This window comes from Lissotriton vulgaris, assembly GCF_964263255.1.
Source record: "Lissotriton vulgaris chromosome 9 unlocalized genomic scaffold, aLisVul1.2 SUPER_9_unloc_2, whole genome shotgun sequence".
Lineage (NCBI taxonomy): Eukaryota > Metazoa > Chordata > Amphibia > Caudata > Salamandridae > Lissotriton > Lissotriton vulgaris.
In genome coordinates this window covers 935,853-960,115 of record NW_028240617.1, presented here as the reverse complement: position 1 = coordinate 960,115, position 24,263 = coordinate 935,853, and the positions used below count along the sequence as shown (strand labels likewise).

The window sequence follows — 24,263 nt, the reverse complement described above, 5'->3', positions numbered from 1 at the left end:
TTGACCAGGATTCTAGCCCGAGGATTTACATAAAGTGATTTTATTGAAGATATGAAATTTTTCGAGAGACCGAATCCCGCTAAAGCCTCCCATAAATATGGCCAACTAACCTGGTCAAATGCCTTAGCGGCATCTATTGCCACAATAGTTAGTGGGAGTTTCTTATTTATAGCATAGTCTATCGCAGCAATTACCTGGAAGGTCAATTCATTCAGCTGTCTCCCCGGCATAAACCCCCTCTGATCTTCGTGTATCACAGTTTTAATCACCTTGGCCAATCTCGCTGCCAATGCACCCGCAAAGATTTTATAATCGGTGTTTAGCAGCGAGATTGGCCTATATGACTGAACTGTTTGGGGATCTTTATTTGGTTTTAAAACCAGGGTAACCGTTGCTTCCAACCAGGATGGAGGGATAGCTTCACCAGTCAGATGTATTTTATTAAATAAGGAAGTTAAGACTGGAATCAGAATGTCAGAGCTTATTTGATAAACCTCAATCGGGAGCCCATCCGGGCCGGCTGCCTTTCCTTTCACCATCTTTTTCAGTTGGGTTTGAACCTCCCCCTCACTGATGGCTGAGCTCATAAAAGCACTATCAGCTGCTGTTAACTGTGGTAGACCCAGCTGTTTTAACCAGTTTACTGCTCTAGGAGCTTCCCTTTCTCCAAAATAAAGATTTTTCATGTATACCCTGGCTTCTTCAGAGATACATTCGTTGTCATAGGATATTTCATCTGAACTATTTAGTCTCAGGCTACCGATTTGATTTCTCACCCTATCCATTCTAGTCTTCCATGCCAGTATACAACCACATTTTTCTCCATAGGAGAAATTTTGTAGCTTACTCGCATCCCACCTATCCTTCATTATTTTGTCTAGGTTAGCCTGGTATTTAACTTTCAGTCCTTCAAGCTCTTTCTTAATAATTTCCAAGTTTATATGCTGCTCTAGTGATGCTTGCTGTAACAGTTGTTATTTTAGTTTTATTCTAAGTAGTGATTCCTCTTCTACTTTTCTCCTAGCCTTGTTTTTGCCTACTGTGAGTGCCGTAAATATACCTCTTATATAAGGCTTAAAAGCTTCCCACACTATTTGTTCAGATGTCGAAGCAGAATTAAATCTAAAGTATTCAACAGATTGTTTCAACACGCATTCTTGAACATCATTTTGTAGAAGTAGAGATTTTTCAAGAGTCCAGCGTTTAATCTGCGACTTCTGGGGCAGCTTAATTATTAATTCTACTGTAGAATGGTCTGATAATATAGCTGGAATATAGGAGGTAGAGGCAATTGACGGGAGAATAGCTTGATCAATGAGAAAAAAATCAATGCGTGAATGGTGTTTATGCCTATGGCTATAAAAAGAGTAGTCCATATTATTCTCATTCTTAATTCTCCAAACATCCAAAAGATTAAAATCCTTCATGATGTTTTTCAACTCCCCTTTTGATTTATGTAAAGGGGAGGAGACGGCTCTGGAGGTACGATCTAAATTTGAATCAAGAACTAAATTGAAATCCCCTCCCAAGATGACAGGTAGATTCATAACAGCAAGACTACATTTCAAATTTACCAGGGCTTCAGGAGAATCTAGATTGGGCCCATAGTATACTGCACAGGCTAATCTAGTAGTATTTAATATAAGAGATGATGTCAACCATCTACCTGAAGAATCTGTCTCGTATTTTTCAATTCTAATCCCGCAATGTGCCCTAATAATCATTGCTACTCCCCTGGTATTACCACCTTGTGTAGAACAGAGTAGATCTTGGATCCACCTTTGATTTTTAAAAGCATCTTTACATTCAGCTGAGTCTAAATGAGTCTCCTCTAAGAGGATAATATGGGCCCCAGATTTGTTTAAATATTCACAAACTCTATTTAACTTCTTTGCGTCTCTCAAGCCATTAACATTCCAAGTTATTATCTTATTTGTTGTATTTGACATGATCTAATAGTAAAGGACTGTATGTATAATTCAGCTCTGGGCCAAAACATCGAAAAGATTTGTTTCGTATCCAATTCATCTTTTACGACTCTATGAGGAATAATTTTTCTAATTATCCGCCCCCCCAGAACCCACCCCAGGTTATTGGTGTATTTTATAATTCAATTAGCACCCATTTCCTTCATTGCACTGGGACACATGACATGTTACCGGCTAATTCGACATGCCCGAGCAAATGTCGTATGTTATTGCCCCTTCTAACTTTACATATATTCAGATTTTAATGTATGTGTTTTGTTCCAGATGTTAAAAAATCGAATTCTTTGAGATGAGATGTGTGTTTTCTGGATGTCTGGTAATGACTCAGATCACTCTGAGGTCCTTTCTTGCTCTAGTGTCCTGGTGCATACTTTATACAACTTTATAAATAAATATTACTAAGAATTGTTATTGATGCGGTCGGTGTCTCCTGGGTGTAAAGATACCTACCCTTGTGTCTCTGCAGGACTTCTACTCGGCCATCCTCAGAGTGTTGGGTGATGAAGATGAGGAATCCAGTCAAGAGTCCAAGCTGCTGAAGGGCTTGAGCATGCTACCGCAGATCTGTGAGCTGCACCAGGAGATCCTGGGCGAGCTGGCGGAGAGGCTGGACAACTGGTGAGAACGGACGCGCGGGTGATATCCCGCCGCGCTGCGCATGTACTCTTTCCAGCACATGACACTACGGCTTGCACCTACATCACAAATGTTGGTTGACGATCCCAGTCGCGTTAAAGTTTTACCAGATATCTAGAGCTTCCAATCCCTTACCTCCATGGCTCATAAATGGAACTTTAACTTGTGTATTTATGGAATTGTTGAATTGACCTGTATTGATGAAGCTGCCAGCTTCTACAGTCTATGTCTCTGCAACAAGGGCTGTATTATACATGGTGCTCTGGGGGCACAACACGTGTTTGTGTCCACTTCTTGCACACCTGGGACACTTTGGTATTATAGGAGTGACTGTAGACGCTGGGGTAGCCCCCTCTTTAATACGGATTGTGCCAGCGCCCATTTTGCACCAGCGCGGTCTCCAGGAGCATTCCCCCATTTCATTGGGAGTGTGGCCCATGCAAATGAGGAAGCAATTTGCCCTTACATCTGTGCCATATTATAGATGCATGGTGGCATGGGTGGGGCATGGCAGCCCATTTTGCTCTGAAATCAGCCCTCTAGTCTGCAGCTCATCGGGATAATAGAAACCAAAACACAAATCTTCCCAGCCCAACCATCCAATTACTCATCGAAATCTTTAAAAATGTATTACAAATGAATTCATAAATAAATCATTTAAATATGTCTTAGAAAAGCAAAAAACAGCAAATAGCACAAAGTAAACTGCAGAAAAACCAGTTTAGCCCCCAACACTACAGAATTGATCGAACCCCAAATTTTTTGTCCTCAGTAAAAAATAAGGCCTTAGTTGTAGATACATAGTCCAAACATCATAAAGGCAAGTTGTATTTTTTCCTCCTTGCATCGCTGACAGCCATAGGTAATTTACAAGACACCAAAGTACGTTTCAGTGGAACCCCTTGATGTTCCTTCCACCTTCAGTAGGACATAAAGCAATAACACATTGAGATAAAGAAAGCAATGCTTAACCGCATCGCTGCGGCGGTTATTTTTCCGCTGTGCGGCATTTTTCTGAAAGCCGCGTTACATGACGAGCTCAGCTCGTCATCCGTACACGACCATCGTGGCTGATGACGAGCTGAGCTCGTCATCAGCAGCGAAGGGGTTAAGTCTCTCACTTGTGTTGTGTAAGGGGGTCGGGAAACATAAAACCACTTCGAAAAAAGAATGGATATCCTTGCCATCACATCCTGGAACTGAGTTGGAGAACAAAAGTCTCCTAACTAACCCCACAATGCCTGACAGCAACAGGCGCCAGTTCAAACGAAACGAACAATCATCAAGATCCTAAAACCCTAGTGAAATAAGGAAAGGTCGCAAGCAGACTTGTGATCAGGGCCGGACTGGGAACCCGAACCGGCCCTGGCAAAGTGCTCGGCCGGCCCCCCTCCCCCCTCCGGGAGGAGAGGGGAGGGGGGAGACGTGCGACCGCGCTCTGTGGCAGGGCCGGTTTTCGGCCGTTTTTGTTACAGGGCTGTTTTTGCAGCATAACGGCCCTGTAACAAAAACGGCCCCAGGGGCCCAAAACCGGCCCCCAACCATGCGGCCCACCGGGGAATTGCCCGGTGTCCTCAACGGCCAGTCCGGGCCTGCTTGTGATTGTGCACAGATGATAAAGAGCAGATCTTGTTCTAAAGTTGCGAGAACGATCCAAGTGCAGGGCCGGCTTTAAGGCAGTGCGACTGGTGCGGCCGCACTGGGTGCTGACCTGTGGCGGGGACTGACCTCAGGTGGGGGCGCTGTGTTTAGCAATGACTTATGATTGGAGAGATGAGGGGCACTTTTGCCTGGTGGTAGAGAGAGAATCCGAGGAGGCGGTCATGAGGTGTGGGAGCGCCAAAAATGGTTGTCGCACCAGGCGCCCCCAGCGCTAAAGCCAGCCCTGCCCAAGTGTTTTTGACTTAGAGGAATATGGGGCTGTGACGGGCAAACTGAGCCTACAAGATAATGCCAGAGTGAAAGATCAGTCCATCCCTGTCCCCAGCTAGGTTTGTGCTACAGAAATATAAAACAGATACAAAGAGAGATGCAAAAAGAGTTCACACACAGTGAGTAAGGCTGGATAGAGAGGGTCAGGAAGTGACATCAGGAAGTCAGTGAAAGTACACAGCTCCCCACTGCGCCTTAGATAGCCTTCATAGGAAAAAGTGTCAAAGAGAGACCAGTGTAAGAGATAGGGCGAGATAGAAAGTGGTACGAGCTGTGAAAATGTGGTAAGGGGAGACCAGAATGCAGGCCTAGACTCCCCGTTTTTAGGGCTAGCCTGCAAGAGCATGCTCTAGCGCACGTGTCTCGCTTACCGTACACTATTTTATCCATTGCCATTTGCCCATTGCTTCCCATTTGTCTGCTTCATTGTCACTCGACTTTGTAGGCATGTTCATTGGCCAGTGCAACCGAAACGTCACTTCTGATGCTTGTTTTTACTGAGCATATCCCCAGTGCATTAAAGCCAGTGGAAGTTGTTTTTTAAGGAAAGGGGGCTGCAGGTGCCTTTGGCACTTTGTCCACCTTACCAAAGTAATAACAGTGGGGTTACAAGAGCTTCAAAAAGAGGAAAAATCAAAAGGAGAGCGTGAGAAGGACAGAAATTGATGAGAGAGGAGGAAGTGGTCAGGGCTGGTTCGAGCATTTTGCCATGGCTGCCCTTGGTTCTTAGTCTGGGCCTGCAAGTACGGAGAGTCTGTAAAGCACTGTCGGAAGTTGTGGCTTTTGTAGTGTTTTGCGAATTAGAAATGATAGAACCCTTTTGGCTTCAGATGGACTCCGTAGAACTGTGATATAAGTCTTAGAGGGGCTTGCACTTACCGCTCGTTTAGAATGTTGAGATTGCAGTTACAGGCAGAGGAATAAAGACGTGTATTACTAAGCTCCATGTGTGGTGTACTCCTCTGCAAGTACCCGGGGCTGGGAAAGACGCTACAGCCCTGAGAAGGAAATGGCAGTAGACAGAGTGAAGGTTTTGAAGAGAGAAGATGGCAGTAAGCAAACAGAGAGGATAAGGTGGTTGCGGTCTTAGATGTAGCACATGGTAGGGAAGTGGCAGGGCTCTGATTGGTGGCCCACAACGAAGAAAGTAGAGGTGTTGATATTTTGTGGAAGGAAATTTTGAGACTTCTTAAAAAAAATTGTAATAGGTGAAAGGGGAGAATTGTGATAAGGGCAGACCAATCCGGGCTCGCCCGGCCGCTATGGTTTCTCAGCGCCGGGACGCCCCGTTGCTGGGGCAGCTGTCGTGCTTCAACAAACTCGTAACATAACATAACATCAAGGGAGGAATGTGGTCCATCTGAGATGGCCATGGCAGTACATGGAGTGTAGTGTCTGGTAGAAGAAAGGAAGGAAGGTGGTAAGTCTGGCAGGGCCATGGCCGTGGACAGGTTTTTGTAGCAGCTAGGATCGAAGATGGTGTGACAGAGAGAGCCAGAATAACAGGTGGGGTGTAGAGTTGAATGTGGTCATTGTGGTGGCAATATAGGAAGGTAGGGTAGTCTGGGCGGGACATGATAGAAACTACAGTAGAGTGTTTAAGGTAGTGGAAGGAAGGAGGCATGTCTGACAAGACCCTGACAGTAGGTAGAGGCGATTGTAGTGTTTAATGCTGTGAAAGGGATGCAGAAGGTGGAGTGTGCAAGGTAAAGGCCAGGAAGGAAGTGGGTGGGTTTGAGAAGGCCATGATACTAGGTGAGGCATTTTAGTGTCAGTTAGAACACTCAGGGGGATATGTACAAGGAGGTGGCGGAGCGCTACGTTAGCCTCCTTGGCTTAACGCCGTGCTCCGCCACTTCTGAAACGCAAGGCTGCACCATATCGACAAGAATGTGGTGCAGCCTTTGCTTTTCCCCTGCAATGGTGCTAAGATTAGTAACTTAGCGCCAACACAGGCACCTTGCACCATATTGCAAGGGTGTCTGCATGCAGGGGAGGATTGTTTATGCGTAGAAAGGTGTCCCCTCCTGCACATAATCAATCATAAAATGCCATTTAGTAACTTACATGTGTGCTGCTTCATGCTCTACACATGAAAGTGACAAAAAGGCATTTTTTTAAAGGTTTGTTTATGTACAAAAAGGGACACCTTTATGTACATAAACAAACCATGATGTTTTGCTTTTTCTATGTGTGCTGCATAAGGCAGCACACATGGAAAAAGCGAAATAATGCATTTCTCCTCGATTTGCCAAATTATGACCAGACTTTACCTGATCTTAATTTTGGCGCTGCCTCCTATGTACGCCACCCTTGTACATAGGGGGCAGTGTCAAAATGAATGGGTGTTGAGGTGGAACGCCCACCGCAACACCCCCTGCCCACCCCTTTCACGCGGAAAGGGGGCCTTATATACAAGGCAGCGTTAAGCCACGTTCAGTGGTTTAACACTGCCTTGTACATAAGGCGCAGCGCTTATCGCCACCAAAACATCATCAAAAGTGATGTTGTGGTGGCAATATGGGCTTGAACATATGCCCCACAAGTTGAGTTATGGCTCTACTGACTTCCTGGTGCACATCATGAACGTTCTGGATGCACAGTTTTGCGACAGGAATAGTTTGTTGCGCGCGAGCTGTATTTCTGAGTTATTCTACATAGTGGCACTTGGCTGTAGACGAAGCAGTATTTCCGCAGCCGCCGCTGATATAGTCCCTCTGACTGTAGGGCCATGAACAGAAAGAGAGGCTGTCGTAAATTTGCAGCCGGTTTGCAAAAGATAAAAGCGCGTTGGCGCGCTAATGCTTCTGTGAATTACCACATGGCCAGTTCAAAAACTCTAAATAGCCAGATAGTTCATAATTTATACGACAGTCTAATGCCATTTTAAATACCTCCGGGCTAGATTAATGCCAGCATTAAAGTCTAAAGCGGACCCCCTGCCGCGGCCTTTATTGTAGACGAGGCACTGTACACTGCGCGCCAGACTTCGCTTGCAGGCGGGCATCTGTTGCGCCCCCTCGCCTGGCATCTGCGGAGAAAGAGAGGATGGAAGAGGTGCAGGAATGGGGCTGGCATCAGCCCCCCTAGTGTGGAATCGGGGGCATCAGTGAGTGTATGAGGTGGGTAGCACTTGGCAGGACTCGCCTGGGAGCTCAAAGCCGCCCTGGTTAATGTTTTTAACTCTTCACTGCCTGTTTTGTTGCATGCTCTTTGTTTCCAGAGATGTTTTGTCTCCAAATTTGCCGCTAGCTCGTTGTTGCAGGTTGCATGCTCATGAAAAATGTATTTATTTATTTTTGCATTCTAGGATGTTTATTGGTAAAACAAAGACATCAGTATATATATATATATGCTGCAGGGGGTGGCTATCATTGGTGCAGCAGGTGCAGTTGCACCCAGGTCCAGAGCTCTGACAGCCCTATCCCCTGATAAATGCTGTTTTAAATACCCCAACTGCAGTCAAAGGGGCCATTTTCCTCGCTTGCCCCAGGACATCCTTCCTACGCCACGGGTATGCTAAAGACATTATGGAAAATCTGCAGATTGTTTTCATCTTTTAAGTCCATTGCTCAATACTGTGCTCTATTTCTTATAAATCCTATATACTGTGCTCTATTTTCTATATATCAGGTATACTGTGCTCTATTTTCTATATATCAGGTATACTGTGCTCTATTTTCTATATATCAGGTAATCAGGTATACTGTGCTCTATTTTCTATATATCAGTAATACTGTGCTCTATTTTCTATATATCAGGTATACTGTGCTCTATTTTCTATATATCAGGTATACTGTGCTCTATTTTCTATATATCAGGTAATCAGGTATACTGTGCTCTATTTTCTATATATCAGGTATACTGTGCTCTATTTTCTATATATCAGGTATACTGTGCTCTATTTTCTATATATCAGGTATACTGTGCTCTATTTCCCTTACCCACTTAACCCCAGAATACTAAAAAAAAAACGGATGTTTTCACTGGCCAAGTCAGGCATTATATAATTTGTGAGTTTTATAAGGATTGTGAGCTGCCAGGGTAGCTTTTAAATGTTAGCACACCTCAGTAAATTGTTGTGAAAGTATGAGGCAATAGTCATTTTTTATAAAATATATCCTCCTCAGAATCAGACGAAGGTCACACACGAGGGTGGTCCCCATGGGGAGGGTTGTGTGCAGGGCCTGGCCTGTCCGTAGAGCATGTGGGGCGGAAGTACACCTAGCCCCACGCTGTGTAGGGCCAAATGCCCCAACACCCTTTACCAAGCAGCACGCCACTTATAGTAATGCGCATTTTACTTCAACTTTAAAAAAATAGTTATAGTTAGGTACTCAAAATAAAAACTTTAGAAATTCCCTGAAAAACAAAGGTTAAAGGGACATTACAGTTAGGTGAAAATGTCAGTTAAAACATACTATTTTAAAATACAAAAATACTAAAATTCACCAGTTATAGTTTAACCTTTGGTCTTTTCATGAGATATACGTATATGTTTATATATATTTGCTCTCCTTATTTCGGCGAGCTGCCGCAGTCCTTTCTGATCGTCAGCGCTGCTCGTGATACAGCGCTCCGCAGTGCGCTGCAAAGTTAACTACCAGGTTCCCACTCACATTGAGAGAAACCACAACACCCCAGTGCTGCAACATCCAGTTATGCTTTATTCGGAAGAAGCATCTATGCGTTTCGGTGCTATTGCACCTTGGTCACTTGCTTACATACAGGGGCTTTCAGCCAGTCTTCTACATTTATTAATCTAGTGTTGTCATTCACATTTTTCTTTTTCTTCATATTACAGAATGGGGGACATTTTTCAGCCTACGTCACCCATTGGCTAACTTCACTGTGAGTCACGACATTCTGCCCTTTCAAAAGAAGCACATCTGCACCAGGCCCGGACTGCCCATAGCGGGCACCAGGCAATCCCCCGGTGTGCCGCATCGGTGGGGGCCGGTTTTGGGCCCCTAGGGGCCGTTTATGTTATAAGGCCGTTTAAAATCAGACCTGTACCAAAATCGGCTGAAAACCGGCCCGGCAAAGAGCTCGGTGGCACCTCCAACTCCCCCGAGTTAGGGGGGGGGGGGGGGGGGGCCGGCCGAGCACTTTGCCAGGGGCGGTTGTGGTTCCCAGTCCGGCCCTGATCTGCACACAAAGTAGTTCCACAATGCCAATGTGAGCTATTTTAGACCAAAAAAGACCCCTGTTTTTAACCAATGTGTTATTGGTGCTACTTCCTATCAAAATATTCTTTTTCTCTTCATTCTCCTTCACATAGGACCAGGTCCCTGGAAAAGAAGCGCCTACATTTGCTTTCCCAAAAACCCACCCCTCCTCCCCCCGAGGAGAGATACAAGGCATGTATAGGATTTCAGTGGCTTTGGGCAGCCATGGGACTTAAATCAGACGCACAACTGGTGGACAATCGCTCCAAGTTGGCTGTTCAGGTGGTTGCGCTGACTATGCACTTCCTTGTGTGTTGTGCCTGGTGGCGGTCCCAACGACATGGTAATTAGGGGTAATTAGTCCCTTTGTGTTTGATTTGCATAAAGTTTTTAACACAAATCCGACTCGATGTAGTGCTGTGGGATTTACTATCCGGCACAAATAGCGATATGTAGCGGCATTGTAATTCAAAGTAATGCTACGGTGCACAATACACTGCTTTGCATTACTTTGCATCAAGGGGCAGCCCATGGGATGAGTGTGGACGGTCCCATGCAACCGTGGGTTTGGATGCATATCGCTGTCGGCAAAGAATTTCAGACAGGGATTGGCGCCAAAATTCAGAGCCTCTTTTTGGCGGGCGTCATGAAGAGGAATGTTTTCATTCCTATTCATTATTTTCTCTTTTTGCACGTGTGCAGCATTCTACAGCACCCATGAACACTAGGAAACACTTTGACCCCTTCCCTGCGGGGCTAATTCCCCTGCTGTGCTGTGGGGCGCGCACAGCGCCACGGTGCTTGTGACAAGCTCAGCTCGTCGCGCAGCACAGTGGCGCTGTGCTCATGACGAGCTGAGCTCTTCACGGCCACGCCTGTTTCTTTAGAACGAACAGCACAGCGGGGGAATTAGCCCCGCGTGTGAGCGCCGCGGCCGTTATGACGAGCTCAGCTCGTCATGAGCATGGGAGGGGTTGAAGGGTTAAAGCATAGTTTTTGTACTCAAAGGAAAACTTTGCTATACAAAGCCTATGCTGCCGCAACGAAGAAGGACACCTTCGCACTACGAGTCAAGGGTGTCTGCATTGGCGCAAGGCAGCCAAAAGTGCACCGGCACTAGAAGCGAGCAGAAGAGCACTACATCTTAGTAGATATGGAGCAGTTCTGCTCTCTACCGTTCACACAGCAGTTTTATTTCCTCCCTGTGTTGCGTGATGTTTGCATAATCCCGGACCAAGGTGTCTACACTCATTGCGTGCTGCAATGCATTGATGCCTTCTCAGCCCTCGAGCCCTGAAAGCAATCAGTTTCACTCAAGCCGGCCGGTGGTGGTGCTGTGCGGTCCAGCCGGTCCTACCCACTTGGACTTTACTAGGCCACTAATATAGCCTCAGGCAAGTAGTGCTGATGCCAGGATTTTGGGCATCTAAGGAAGAGTGGCATCTTACCTGCAACCAACACGAGGCCAATGTTTTCTGCTTGTGGGGCCAATCTAGTGCCCCCTGCTGGTAGTAGCAAGGGCCTAGCATGCCACGGTTTATAAAGCACTGTGGATTGAGTCAAAAATAAAAATGCCAGCATGTGTACAGTGCGCACAGCTACCTCCGGAGAGGTGTCCCAGCGCTGGGGAAGATTAAGCAAGCTATTACCAGAGTCACATGGTGCTGGGCTAACCTGCCACCGGAGCCGGGAATCGAACCTTGATCGCTTTGGTTCAGAGGCAGGTACCCTAGCCACTGTGCCACACCTCTGCAAGCAGTTCTCACCCATACTGCCAGATTATTCATAATTTGTGGTGCTTTCTTACTCAGAATTCTACCAAGCGATGTCAGGTTCTGGGGAGGCGGTGAGTAAACCTGTAAAATGCCTTTAATCACTCTGCTGGGGATAGTGTTAAAGGAGCCATTTTATTTGATTAAACACATTAAAAAGGCATACTTCCTGTCCTGATGATCCACTAAATTGCTGTGCTTTTAAGTGGGGCAGTTAATATGTCAGGCGGCTGCCAGAGAGCGTGATTGCTACGATACATTTACTGAGACAGCGGAGATAATGGCCATCATGAGAGCACTAGTCGCCCCCTTGGGGTATATGAACAATATCAAAGGCTGGCAGTTGTATGGGAGGCTAAAAAAACTGGAATGAGGCAAAAACCATTCACTCCCCTTCAGGCTGGTTTCTCTGCAAGGACAGTGGAGCTAGGGCAGAGTCAGTTGTAGATTCTGGGACTGACTCCTACTTCGCCAGCATTTCAGAGTCAGCTGACTTTGGGCATTACCTACTGTGCCCCCATTTATGTTATATGTTATAAAGAATTTGTATCGCGCACTAATACTCTGGAGTGTCCTGGCGCGGAAGTGAGCTGGGGTAAGGGTGGGAGCCAATCAGACGGTCTGACTAAACAGATGTGTTTTTAATTGTTTTTTAAAGAGTTGCCAGTCCACCACTACTTTTCCGTAAATAAGACTTTGGTAAATAGTAGTGTGGGAAGATTCTGTCGCGCCAGCACGGTTTTGTGAAGTTTCCAAATTGTATGTTTCATGAAATTTGTACATTTTCCTCCCTAAATGCATCTTCTCCCATGCAGTGCTTTTCTGTGCATTTTGTTGACTGGTGAAATACAGAGGCCATGAGTATTCTCTTATCCTCCCAAATGTAATGTTTCAAATATCAATTTTTATCCCAGCGTGCAGTCGAGAAGATTTTGGTGCAGAACCCAAGCAAATTGCCGGCATTTAAACAAAGGGGCTTCAGTTCAGATCAATAAACTTTATTTGGCAGATAAAAAAAACAGACTTAAAAGTGCAAAATAAAATAAAACAGAGCGTAAGAACATTCCATCAAATCCTCATAATGCACTCAAAATAAAATCGTGCATTCAATAGGGTACCAAACCAAATGATTTCTAGTACATGACGCTTATTCTCCAATTCATAGCTTTCTAGATAAAAAACGACATTGAAACATACTTAAATCGTACATCCATTTAAAATGATGATCAGAAAGATATCTAATAAAGGTATTTCATCACCTATGGTTACAGCTTTCACATTATGAATTTTTGTCAAACACATTTAGCCTCATCTTTCCTCCTACACAATGCAGTTTGTTTTTATGGACAAGTAGTAAACAATACTTAAAGTTGTAACATAACAAAACAGTGAAGTTTGTGAAGAGGAAGTTGTGGTAAGTTTTGTAGGACTACTGTTCTACTACAAGACATACTACAAAGTGCAGTTTGTGAATCAGGCCCAGACAGACTAGAACTGCAATTGGTCTTAAGTTAGTAGAGAGTGGAAGGCCCGCAGTGCAGATTTTAATAGGTCAGAGCATCACAGGCCAAACATGAGCTTCACTCCTCTCTTTGGTGCTTGGAAAGAGTCCTAGCTTGAAGACCTATATAGATGGGGGTTTTGTAGTCCAAGCAGGATGTTACCACCTCAGAGATCATCACAATTTTGTGAGTTAGATGTTGAAGTTGTTGTTTCACATTTTTTGTGACTGTATATAAGTGTTGTGCAAAATAAATGTCATAGTTAAAGAGAACTCCCAAGTTGCAAACCTTATCAGGTGTAGGTAAGGTCCCTGTGCACCTGTTATCGATTACAGTATATTAACATGCTGCAGCCTCAACTTTTCAATCAAGATGATTTAAAAAACATGCAATGTCCGACAATTGTACTGAATGCTTCTGAGCTGTCATTTCCCATGATGTTATTGGGGTGTTATGAGACTTCAAATATTCTCTTATTTTGGTGAAATTGAGCTGCTCAGTCAATTTAGCTACACTTTGAGTTTATAAACTTCCAGCGCTGAGAAGTGTGGCTCAATGGTTAGAGCGGCAGACCCTGGTGCAGAGGTCTGGCCCAGACCAGGGTTCAATTCCCTCCTCGGTGGGTCTTGGGCTCAATTTCCCCAGACCTGATAATTCTTGCCTTGGTGCCTGTTCTAATCATGGGTACCACTCAGCAACTCTGGGCAATAGCTTGCTTAGTCTCCCCAACAGCGCTAGGATGCCTGGCTTCACCTTGGGGGTGCCCAGGAGTGCGCACTTCACAGGGAAAGGCCAGGAAGGGTTCCACAGCGGTATGTGCACAGCACCTTGAGACCCCTTTGGGGTTGATTCGTGTGCTATATAAAAGCACTGCATTTACATTTACATTTGACCCGGTTATCAGTGGGGGCTACCTGTACTTCTTTCTGGGGACTGGCTCTATTATACTGCATCAAACAGTCACCAGGAGCAAGATAGGGAAAAACAAAACAAAAATCTATAGAAAGCAGGAAAAGAGTGAGCTAAAGGGGCAGGAAGCTTCTGATAGTGGATTAAAGTGGTATTACGTGGATTCAGGATTACCAACCTTGGTACTGGGCACTCAAATATTTAATTGCACTGGCCACTGACTTTTGAGCAGAGCTTTGTCAGAAGGCGCTAATTCTTTTACAAATTAAGCACTGTACTTCCTTTGAGTATGGAGAAACTTCTTCCAACAGGAAAAAGTCATGATACTTAATCCTAACAGTTACATCTATTTCTAGTACTAAATGCCTTGCTTTGCTTTGCTTTTATCTTCAAGGGAGGAAAATCAGAAGCTTGCTGACATCTTCCTAGCCAGGGCGGCCAGCTTTGAGCATCATGCGGCCTACATCTTGCAATACGACAGGACTTTGGCGGTGCTTGAGGAGAGTTGCCTACGGTCTCACCAGGTGGCTGCAGTCGTCAGGGAGTTTGAGGTAAGTTACTACCATTCTTTTGTTTCCAGGAACTCGTCCCATGTCGACCATTTTGTAAAGTGGCAATTGTACAGTGTCAGCAGCAAGAGTAGGGGCCACTGTACAGATAACCGAATGAGGAACTGTTTAGTTAATTCCTAGATCAATAAGGTATTCATCCCACATTTTAGCTGGATTCACTCTGTTCCTCTTTTGGCCATCTCAGACCAGAGTCATATCCCATGGTGTGGTCCTTATTGACAAGCATCATGTTGTATTTTCGTTTATTTTGATTGATTGCGCAAAGCATCAGGGTCCAGCTATGTTCTTCATGTTTCCTGAAACTTTATGACTTGCCTAATTCTGAGGTCTTCCGGTGAATGATTGGGTTGAGAGAACTGAATAGGCTTAGCCAGGGCACGCTGAGGAGAGGCATTATATGAATCCCTCCAAAAAATCCCAACTTACTTTGAAAGTTCTTCAGTTTCTTACAAATGTACTGACCATTTTTCGTGTATGCAGCTACCAATAAAAGTGCAAAGATAAACTAAAGTACAAATATTTCCATTTGTATTTGGAGGAAATTTCGTAATCCAGAGAAAATGGCCTGCATCAGCTAGGGATTGTCCTGAAATGCTGGAGACCAGGGACTCAGTCGGTGCTTGGCTTGGCCTTTCGTACCTTCCAAGAGACTATGTCAAGAAGCATTGATAGACCCAGAAGACATGGATTTGTAGCTCCTGAATACTCGATAACATCTATGTAGGCATGTTGCTTTTTACGATGGAGAGTATCATCCATAGTCTTGCCCAGGGCCGGTCCTAGAACTTCTGGGGCCCCGGGCGAAAGGGAAGATGTGAGGCCCCTCTAATTTGCATGTAACATCCAGTCGCGGCCGGCATGACTCGCGGGTGGGGGGTCTCGCGGGGTTCTTGCGGGAGGGTACGCAGGGGGGTTAATATAAAACTAAACTTCCCTTTCCGGGTCTGGTGTCGTCTCTGCTCTCCTGCAGCCTCCCTTCCCTTTCCTAAGCCAATCACAAAGCTGAAATGACAGCGTTGTGATTGGTCCAGACGGTGACCAGCCAGACCAAAAAGGCCAGAGTGCGCATGACTGGTTTGGTCGGCCCCAGAGGGCCGACCAAACAGTCAGAGCCCTTAGCAGTGTGCAAGCCACTCCTCCCTTGCCCTAGAGTAGAACCCTCCCCCAACCAAACACTTCTGCTTTCTCGCAGTGCGAGAAGCAGAAACATAAAATTTTAGTTTTAGCATTTTATGTTTCTGCTTCTCGCTCTGCAAGAAAGCAGTTGGGTGACACTCCTCCGCCCTAGTGGAGGAGCCATCCTTGGTAACATCACAAGAAGTGACATCAAAGAAAGTGACATCGCAGAGCTATTGATCTTATTTGGCATCACTAAAGAGATCTAATGTGGATATCAGTAACATGGATAAAAAGATAAATATACAAATTAAATAAGTCCATATATTTTAAAACTGTATTAAATGGATTACATTTGTCACTAGGATGGAAAAGCTAGGTTCAGGTCTAAACAAAGATGGATATTTGTTACTCATGTTAACTGATTGTTTCCAGATGACTGCATGATAAACATTCCAGTTCTGTCTCATAAAGGGGGGAGATCCTGTGGAGGTAATGAGGGGCGGGATCATTCAAAATATAAAATTACACAAGAGAAAACCTCTCACACCATGGATATAATTGCAAATTTCAAAAGGCTCCCTTGTCTTTCTGTGCCATTATTGTGCTACCTTAGGATGACATTAATACTTAGTAATTTGTTTTAACGTAAATCCTCTCACCAGGATCCCAGAGTCATAGGACAATCTTTTTTATGTGTGGGCTCTTTACTCGGCAGAACTATGTTATGTGCAAAAACACAACACATATAATACAAAATTACAAGACACCATTGCAAACAAATAAAGATTGTACATGAATAAAAAAGACTTAAAACAACCGAGACCACTGCTAAATCATACATTGACTTGAAGGTATGCTTCAGATTTAAAGTGGTTTTCAAATCAGCGTTTTTGATTGGGTGTTAGAACTGTAGGAAGTAGAAGTTGTTGGCTTTAGCGCTGTTGGAGCCCTATGCGACAATGTCTGTTTCTCCCCCCCCCTCCCAATGACTCGCTCTGCCATGGATTCCCTCACTACCACCCTTTAACAGTGTCCCTCAAGTCTCCACAACCACATTCTTGCTCAGATGCATTCAATTTGATTTACAGCACCACTGACATCAGTGTAGGGTGTCAGAGAACTTTATATCACACACATTACACAGAGACAATCAATCATACGTCTGTAAATCACAAAAGGTAATGTTACATAAGACAAAGGACTACAAGGTGTAGGAGTCACATGACGATCTTACTAGTAGGCAGTATAGTTTAATAGCGATTTATCTGGAGAAACACAAACTCTGGATTTAGAACGTAATACCATAGTTGGGGATTCTCTTTAAAATCTTTAATATGATTTCTGTCCAAATGAACCCTTTTTGCATCATTAGGATAATCAAAGACTGGGGAAAAAAACATAATGCTCTAATGTGTACCTTCTGTGTTTGCATGTAGCTCTTAGATGACAGTTAATAGCTCATTGTTCTGTGTTAGGAGTTTGACTTATAAACTGCAAGTAACAATTGGGATCTCTGACAAAAGCAGTAACCCACTGGCCTATTTACATCATGTTGACTTAGTGATCTGCACAGTACATGTTCTTTGGAGCAGGCACATTAACCCTCTGCTCTACCGTTTCACAAGTCAAAACTTCCACCTGACGAAACTCTATCTTTCTCAAGGAAGAAACATTAATCACTGGAGATATCATGATATTTTTATTGTTGCCGAAAATTGTTGGAAGCAAGGAAGGAGGCGGCAAGTGCTTTTAAAAACAAAATATACTCAAAAACATTACGACCCCACCCACAGTCAGCTCAGTGCGATCTCACTGGTCACACCTAGAGCCTCCCTGCTCAAGGGTCCTGTGACCTCAGTGACAGAGTCACTGTTGCTCTAAGGTGTGCTGCTTCGTAGGCCTGCCCACAAGACTGGAAGTGAGCTTCAATAGGGGTTGTAGTGGACAGGCTTTCAAGGTTAACTCACACTTGCCATCGCTATGGTCCACCTGCTGGTGCTCAGACACCATTCTTCTAAGGTCTTTCGGGGCCTTCTAAGGTCTAGCATGGGAATGTGCTCTCTCAGGAGAATGGTATGGTGGACTGGTCATGAAGGCTGAACCTGGTTCCAAAGTTCCAAATTTGGCAGCTCTGACCATAGTGCCACATCCTCTCCCCCACTGACCACCGTACTGCCCCACTGAGAGAAACTCGCACTGCCTTCACCTACAACTCAATTGCACCCCGCAATAAACACCTCGATGCAACACAATCTAAATTATGCACTAGACAAGAGCAATATGAGCCTAAAATAAAAGTAACATAGTGAAAAAAGCAAACACTCATAGGGAATGCAAGATTAAGTACAGCATGTCAAATGTAAGCATGAATAACATGCTAACCTCAACGCTTTTACACTCATTGTTCAGAATCAGTGAGTGCTTTTCCATGAAAAGGTAAGGACATGACTACAGGACCAGAAGGGACCCTTTTCAATGTCCATTGCTTAGATCCTTACAAAATGTAAGCAGGATGGTTTAAAAAGACCGCATTTGTGAACACAGAGCTGCGGCGTGCATTTTGTTTTCCTATCCGCCCATCAAACGGGTATGGCACAGTACCTCCAGGAATGGGGTGCTTCCTCACTCGGAACAAAAAATGCTGTTCAGAGAAATACAAGAAAACAAAAGTAGGTCTTCACTGGCAAACACTGTAAAGTGGCACTAACGTTTTTTGGATGTGAATAAAATCAATCTGGCCCCTTTTCGACACACTCTGGTCTTGCTCTCCTTCCCGATGCTGCACTTTGGAAGTGAAAAATCTTAGAAAGAGACTACCTTTCCAGCTAGAGTTTCTTTTTTGGATACATTTCACAGGGGTTCAAATAATGGAAGGAGGGAGTAATGGCTACAAAGCCCAGGGAAGGGGGGCCCCCACATCTGGGCCTTGCAGCTTGCTCTAGCAGTCTAGTGCTTAGAGGCCCAGGGAAAGGGGCCCCTCCCCTGCCCCTTCGAAGCAATAACAAGGCATTTCACAAAACCCTGCTCTACCACGGCAGTCGTAAATGCATTTTAAATGCATATTCTCATTAAAAAAAACTGGGTGTTGCAAATGTTTAAAAAAGCCAGTGATCTGGCTGCTCCCTTCACCCTTCACCCACCTCTCCTTACCTATGTCTGGCTGTTCCTGGACTCAAAGGGGCATTCTGTCGCCTAGGAACAAAATGTAGAAACGGAATGGCTGGTACTTAACAGAGGTGCTGCCGCGCCCCTGACACTGTGAGCCAACATAATTGCAGTCTCCTCTCTGTTTGTCCTCCCTCCCCCACCCCCACCCCCAGAAATCTCACAAGGCCCGGACCAGCAAGGTCGAGACATCTTGATGTGTATTGCGATTGTGTGGGAAGGGGGCCCTGGAGGAGCAGATGCAAAGGGGGCCCCACATCTGCACCTTGCAGCCTGGTCGAGACCTGTGAGGGCCCCCTGCCCTGGACTTCGAAGCACTGGATAATGGACACGTCCCAGTGCAAGGGGCCCCACGCCTAACTTTACAGCCTGATTTAGTGCTTTGAGGCCCAGGGGATAAGGACCACCTCTCCTGTGCCTCAAAGCAGCAGTGAGACACTTTGCTGAGCACAAGTGCCACCATTGCCTCCTTAACGTTTGTTCTTGTGTTTGAGTTGTCCTCCATTTATTGCAGTATTTTACCTCTACTTCTACTTTGTACGCTTTTGTAACCTGTACCCATGTCACTTTTTCCTCCTGTAAAGTACCGTTTGCTACCTCTTGTATTTTCTTTGCTCATAATTGTCACTTTTTTTGCCTCATGTAATTTAACGTTTGCTTTTGTAATTTGTTCGCTTGGAATTTTCTCCTCATGTATCAGTACTGTTCCTATTGTGAAGCACTCTGACACCTTCTGGTAAAGTCAGCGCGAGTTAAAAACGCATAAAATAAATAAACACTGCCCTACTTTGGCAGTCTGAGCTAGATGCTCCCCCCCTCCCCTCATCAACCTCTCCTTATCTGCTGATGTCTGGCTCATCGTGGAAACAAAAAGGCCATCTATCTCCTGGAGAAGAAATACACAAAGGGCAGACAAGTTCTTCAATACAGGATTTTAACAGAGGAGCTGCCCCGCCCTTGTTCTGGAGAGCTGCCGTAATTATTGGCTTTGTTGCTCTCACATCCTCTACCCCTTGTTTACCCTCCCCCCACCTTTCACACCCAGGAATGCCGCCCTGAACAGCGAGGTCAAGACACCTTGCTCGGCTCACAAACACATTAGCAATGTGATCGAGTTGGGGAGGGGGGCCTCGGAGAATAGGTGAGCTGCATGTGAACGTGTGAAAGCGGGGGGCCCCTATTATTGTGCTGAGCGCGACGCCCTGGGCCCTGTCAATGAAGATGAGAGACACTGCCCTATCAAGATTCGAAGGCTGCTCCCTCCTCCCCTCACCCACCTCCTTATACCTGTGTCCGGCTTGTGTTGGAACCAAAGGGGCCTTCTGTTGCCTAGATACAAAATGCACAAACAGCGCCGATAATGGCCGGTACTTAACCGAGGCGCTGCCCTGCCCCTGACATTGTGAGGCCAACATAATTGCTGGCCCAGCCATTGTGCCGTCCCCCATTCAGGTTGTCGCTTCCCCCACCCGTAATGTAATCAGGTGAGGCAGGGGGCCCTGTGGTGGGCTGAGGAGGTGTGACCTTTCACAGGGGCGCGAGGCCCCCTGAGCGCGAGGCCCTGGGCAGCTGCCCACAATGCCCATGCCTAGCGCCGGCCCTGGTCTTGCCCACCGTAGAGTAAACCAACTCTCATCAGATATCTGCAGCAATATCTGTCATAGATGCCAAAAGACCGGATTCAGGTTTATTTTATTATTTATGCGATTTTATATAGCGCGAACTTTACCCAAAGGTGTCAGAGCGCTTTACAGAAGAACCAGTTGAGAAACATAAGGATTTAGGATTACATGCGTTACATAAGCATACAAACAGAAAAAAATTGCAAATGTCCAAGATGTAAAGTCACACAAGGAGGAGATACAAATGGATATACTCTAAGAGTCACATAGGAATGGTAGATAGTATAAAGGTCTACTGCTTATACTAGTGATTAGAGTTATCTCTATATACATAGGGATGGTAGATTTACATTTTTTAAGCCAAAAATGACTTTCTTTTGAGCTGTTTCCAGCCTAAAGTTGCCTCTGCTTCAATATAAGTCAGTGGTGGAAATACATTCCCTGTTTTTTTTATTTTTAAATCTTCCACTTTCCCGTTCTGAAATGTTGCCATGCATGCATAGGTGCACCTTGCAGTCAGGCGTGCAGCACAAGTGTTATTCCTGACCCTAGAGAAACACTAGGAGCCGCCATTTCGACACCTCCGAGGCCCACTGATTAATGGGGTGTCTGCTCTACCAGTCAGGAGGTTAACCCGGCCCCTGTCGTCGAGGTCGTAAATCACTTCCGGGTTCCGTTCTCATCTGTCTGTGGCATTTCTTCCAAACAATTACCCCCGGTTCGCCGGCAGCAGTGTAGCAATGAATCCCAGGGGAGCCTGCACAAGCAGGCCCCTTCTGCAGGCCCAGGAACTAGCGACTCGTCTTTAATATTTCGCATCAATTTATTACTTACAGAAGCACTTAATGGGGGTTTGATTTGGGCCATAAATCTGGCGCGGGTGCGAGAGGGGCGCGCCCTGCTACCCCCTGGTTGGATGTCATTCCCTTGCTAATCGACTGAGATAAAATGGAAACACAGGAGTAAATAATCATAAACTTAATGTTCTTTATTTAAATTGAGCGCCAAGGAGGCACTTTACGGATATTTGAAGATGCTTCCTAAGGGCGTATAGTTTCTACCCGTTACCGACACTTGGGTTGTCTGTCTGTGTGTGTGTCTGTGCGTCTGTCGGGAGATATAGAGGGAGTGTTTGTTATTGAATGTCTGTGTGTTAGGAAGCATATCAGAGACCTAATGAGAGGTCCTCGCTGCATGTTAATGGCAGTGACTCATGTGTGTCTGTACACAGCCCGTGAAATGGGAAAATAGAAGTGCAGCCCCTCTGTACCAGAGCAGCTGCTTGTTTCTGAGGAGTGCCGGTACTCTCCAATTAAAAGTATTATGTTTTTCTAGAGAAGTGCAGGTACTCTCCAATTAAAAGTATGTTTTTCTTGAGAATTGCCGGTACTCTCCAATTAAAAGTATAATGTTTTTCTTGAGAAGTGCCTGTACTCTCCAATTAAAAGTATTATGTTTTTCTTGAGAAGTGCATGTACTCTCCATTTAAAGGTATTATGTTTTTCTTGAGAAGTGCCGGTACTCTCCAATTAAAGGTATTATGTTTTTCTTGAGAAGTGCCGGTACTCTCCAATTAAAGGTATTATGTTTTTTCTTTGAGAAGTGCATGTACTCTCCATTTAAAGGTATTATGTTGTTCTTGAGAAGTGCTGGTACTCTCCAATAAAAGGTATTATGTTTTTCTTGAGAAGTGCCGGTACTCTCCAATTAAAGGTATTATGTTTTTCTTGAGAAGTGCCGGTAGTCTCCAATTAAAAGTATTATGTTTTTCTTGAGAAGTGCCGGTACTCTCCAATTAAAAGTATTATGTTTTTCTTGAGAAGTGCACATACTCTCCAATTAAAGGTATTATGTTTTTTCTTTGAGAAGTGCATGTACTCTCCATTTAAAGGTATTATGTTTTTCTTGAGAAGTGCTGGTACTCTCCAATAAAAGGTATTATGTTTTTCTTGAGAAGTGCCGGTACTCTCCAATTAAAGGTATTATGTTTTTTCTTTGAGAAGTGCATGTACTCTCCCTCTCAAAATAAAAAAAGTGCAGGTACTCAGTACCCTACGGTACCGGCTCATTTAAAGCACTGCCTATACATGTGTGTAGTTGGGCATAAAGGGGGTGTCAATCTGCACGGATATGTTTCAAGGCCAGAAAAAATCGACTGTGGTTCACATTAATAACTGGCGGGTGCATATACGCTGGGTGCAAGATATTGTGCAGCACTGTTCGTCTTCAGTGTCTGGAACCGGAATGCTGCCAAGCCTGCCTGGAACAGGGACAGTAATGAACTGATTCTTCACTGGTTTGAGGTGAGACCTTTAAGTCTCTTCTGCAATCCATGTACGGATGGAATCCAGTGAAAACAAAGTGGAGGGCCTTTCCCATCTGTGTACCCAGAATCTGGAACAATATCTCTGTGCCCATCAGGACTGCCCAAAGGCTGCTCCAATTCAGGGAAGAGTTAAACACTCACCTCTTTAAAGAACACAACATCACAGTCCATAAACCAGCTACCTCTCCTGTCACTGACTGCGTGCTTGTCTTTGACCCTGTATATTCCTCCATTGCCTTTTGGCTAGGTTCACACTATAGAAGTACCCCTTACATACATGCGTACATTCACAAAGCTCTGATGGGCCTGAATGGGAATCCCTAATCCCTTGCAGTACGTTGACGTGTTAGTCTGTTATCCCAGTCCTTAAATGGGCCAGTGACTCCTGCGGGTTCCAGTCACGGTGCTACAATGTTTGCAGACACTGGCACATGGCAATCCAACACACAAGTGCTTTGAATCACTCCTAATGGCCTGTCGTGTTGCGGGTCTGTGTGAGTGCTTTGAGTGTACCTTCAGATTTTGTTTGTGTAAGGGAGAGAGAGAGAAAGAGAGAAAGAACAGGGCAATGGCCCATGGCTTGGGCAGTCATTCTGAGGCCAGCCTCAGCAAAGCAGGCTTTCAAGAACCTCAATGGCGTCAGCTTCCACTGTGCTGTCTACAGTTCTTGAAGATGAAGATGATGAACCTAATTTGTTTGCTCAAGTAGAGCTGAGGTGTGACTGAGTCCTGCTTCACAACAAGGTGATGAAAGAATACTTGAACAGATCTCAGCTACTGGCAATCACTCCGGGCCTCATTCCATGCCATTGTTTTACACCCACTGTGCCACTCCACACATTTAATTGCTTCCAAGCATCATTTTGGCTCAATTTAAAACCTGCATATATGCTTTACAATACTCAAATAGAACATATTACACATTTATTTTGCCTAATTGCAGCAGGACAATATATTTCCTAGGAGGGGTCATCAGACCAGCATTAATTGGGATGGAGGAGACGAGAGAGAATAAGCATGCATTACACAAAATAAATGACCCCTCTTCTATGTGTTAAACTTCTGTAAACTTAAGGAACTGGACTTTCAATATAATTTGTGTTTAATGTGATAGAATTCCTTGCAACATCCTTAAAATAGAGAAGAGGGTTCTTTTTCTTAGCCAAGTTATTAATATTTTTGTGTTATGTATTGCATGGTGTTACTATGCTTCCAACACTGTTGTTAAGCATTCTTGTCCTCTCTTTCCTCTGGGGAGCAGCAGAACCCGGACTGGGGTCGAGTAAATGTGAAACACCAACTTCTGAGGGTGATCGAGCGAGTGTTCCAGTATCACATGATCCTGACTGGTGAGTATTATTGAGTGATGTCTATCCGCATTCTAACTTCAGGCAACTATGCTCCGCGTCCCTCCATCTGGCCCAGACCCCCCCCCTCGCATCCAAAAAAGCTGGAGCTGCGGGCGCGCCTTTTCCTAACGTGGCCGCCAATCACTGGATGCCCCCTCCAAGCGCCTGGATACCCTTGCGGATGATAAGCAGCGCTTTACTAA

General features: G+C 45.0%; 1 protein-coding gene across 6 annotated transcripts in view; it reads left to right on the top strand.

Moving 5' to 3' along the window:
- Window positions 1–24,263, top strand: part of LOC147672943 (FYVE, RhoGEF and PH domain-containing protein 5-like) — a 488,188-nt gene that overhangs the window by 300,618 nt on the left and 163,307 nt on the right. For all 6 annotated transcript variants that reach the window (XR_015303474.1, XM_086947902.1, XM_086947904.1 and 3 more), the window contains exons 6-8: window positions 2,455–2,606; window positions 14,302–14,458; window positions 23,973–24,060. Coding sequence is in view for 5 of the 6 variants with exons in the window: in XM_086947902.1 (XP_086804028.1) it covers window positions 2,455–2,606; window positions 14,302–14,458; window positions 23,973–24,060 (397 nt within the window). In the remaining variant the exon portion in view is untranslated. The remainder of the gene's footprint in view (window positions 1–2,454; window positions 2,607–14,301; window positions 14,459–23,972; window positions 24,061–24,263) is intronic.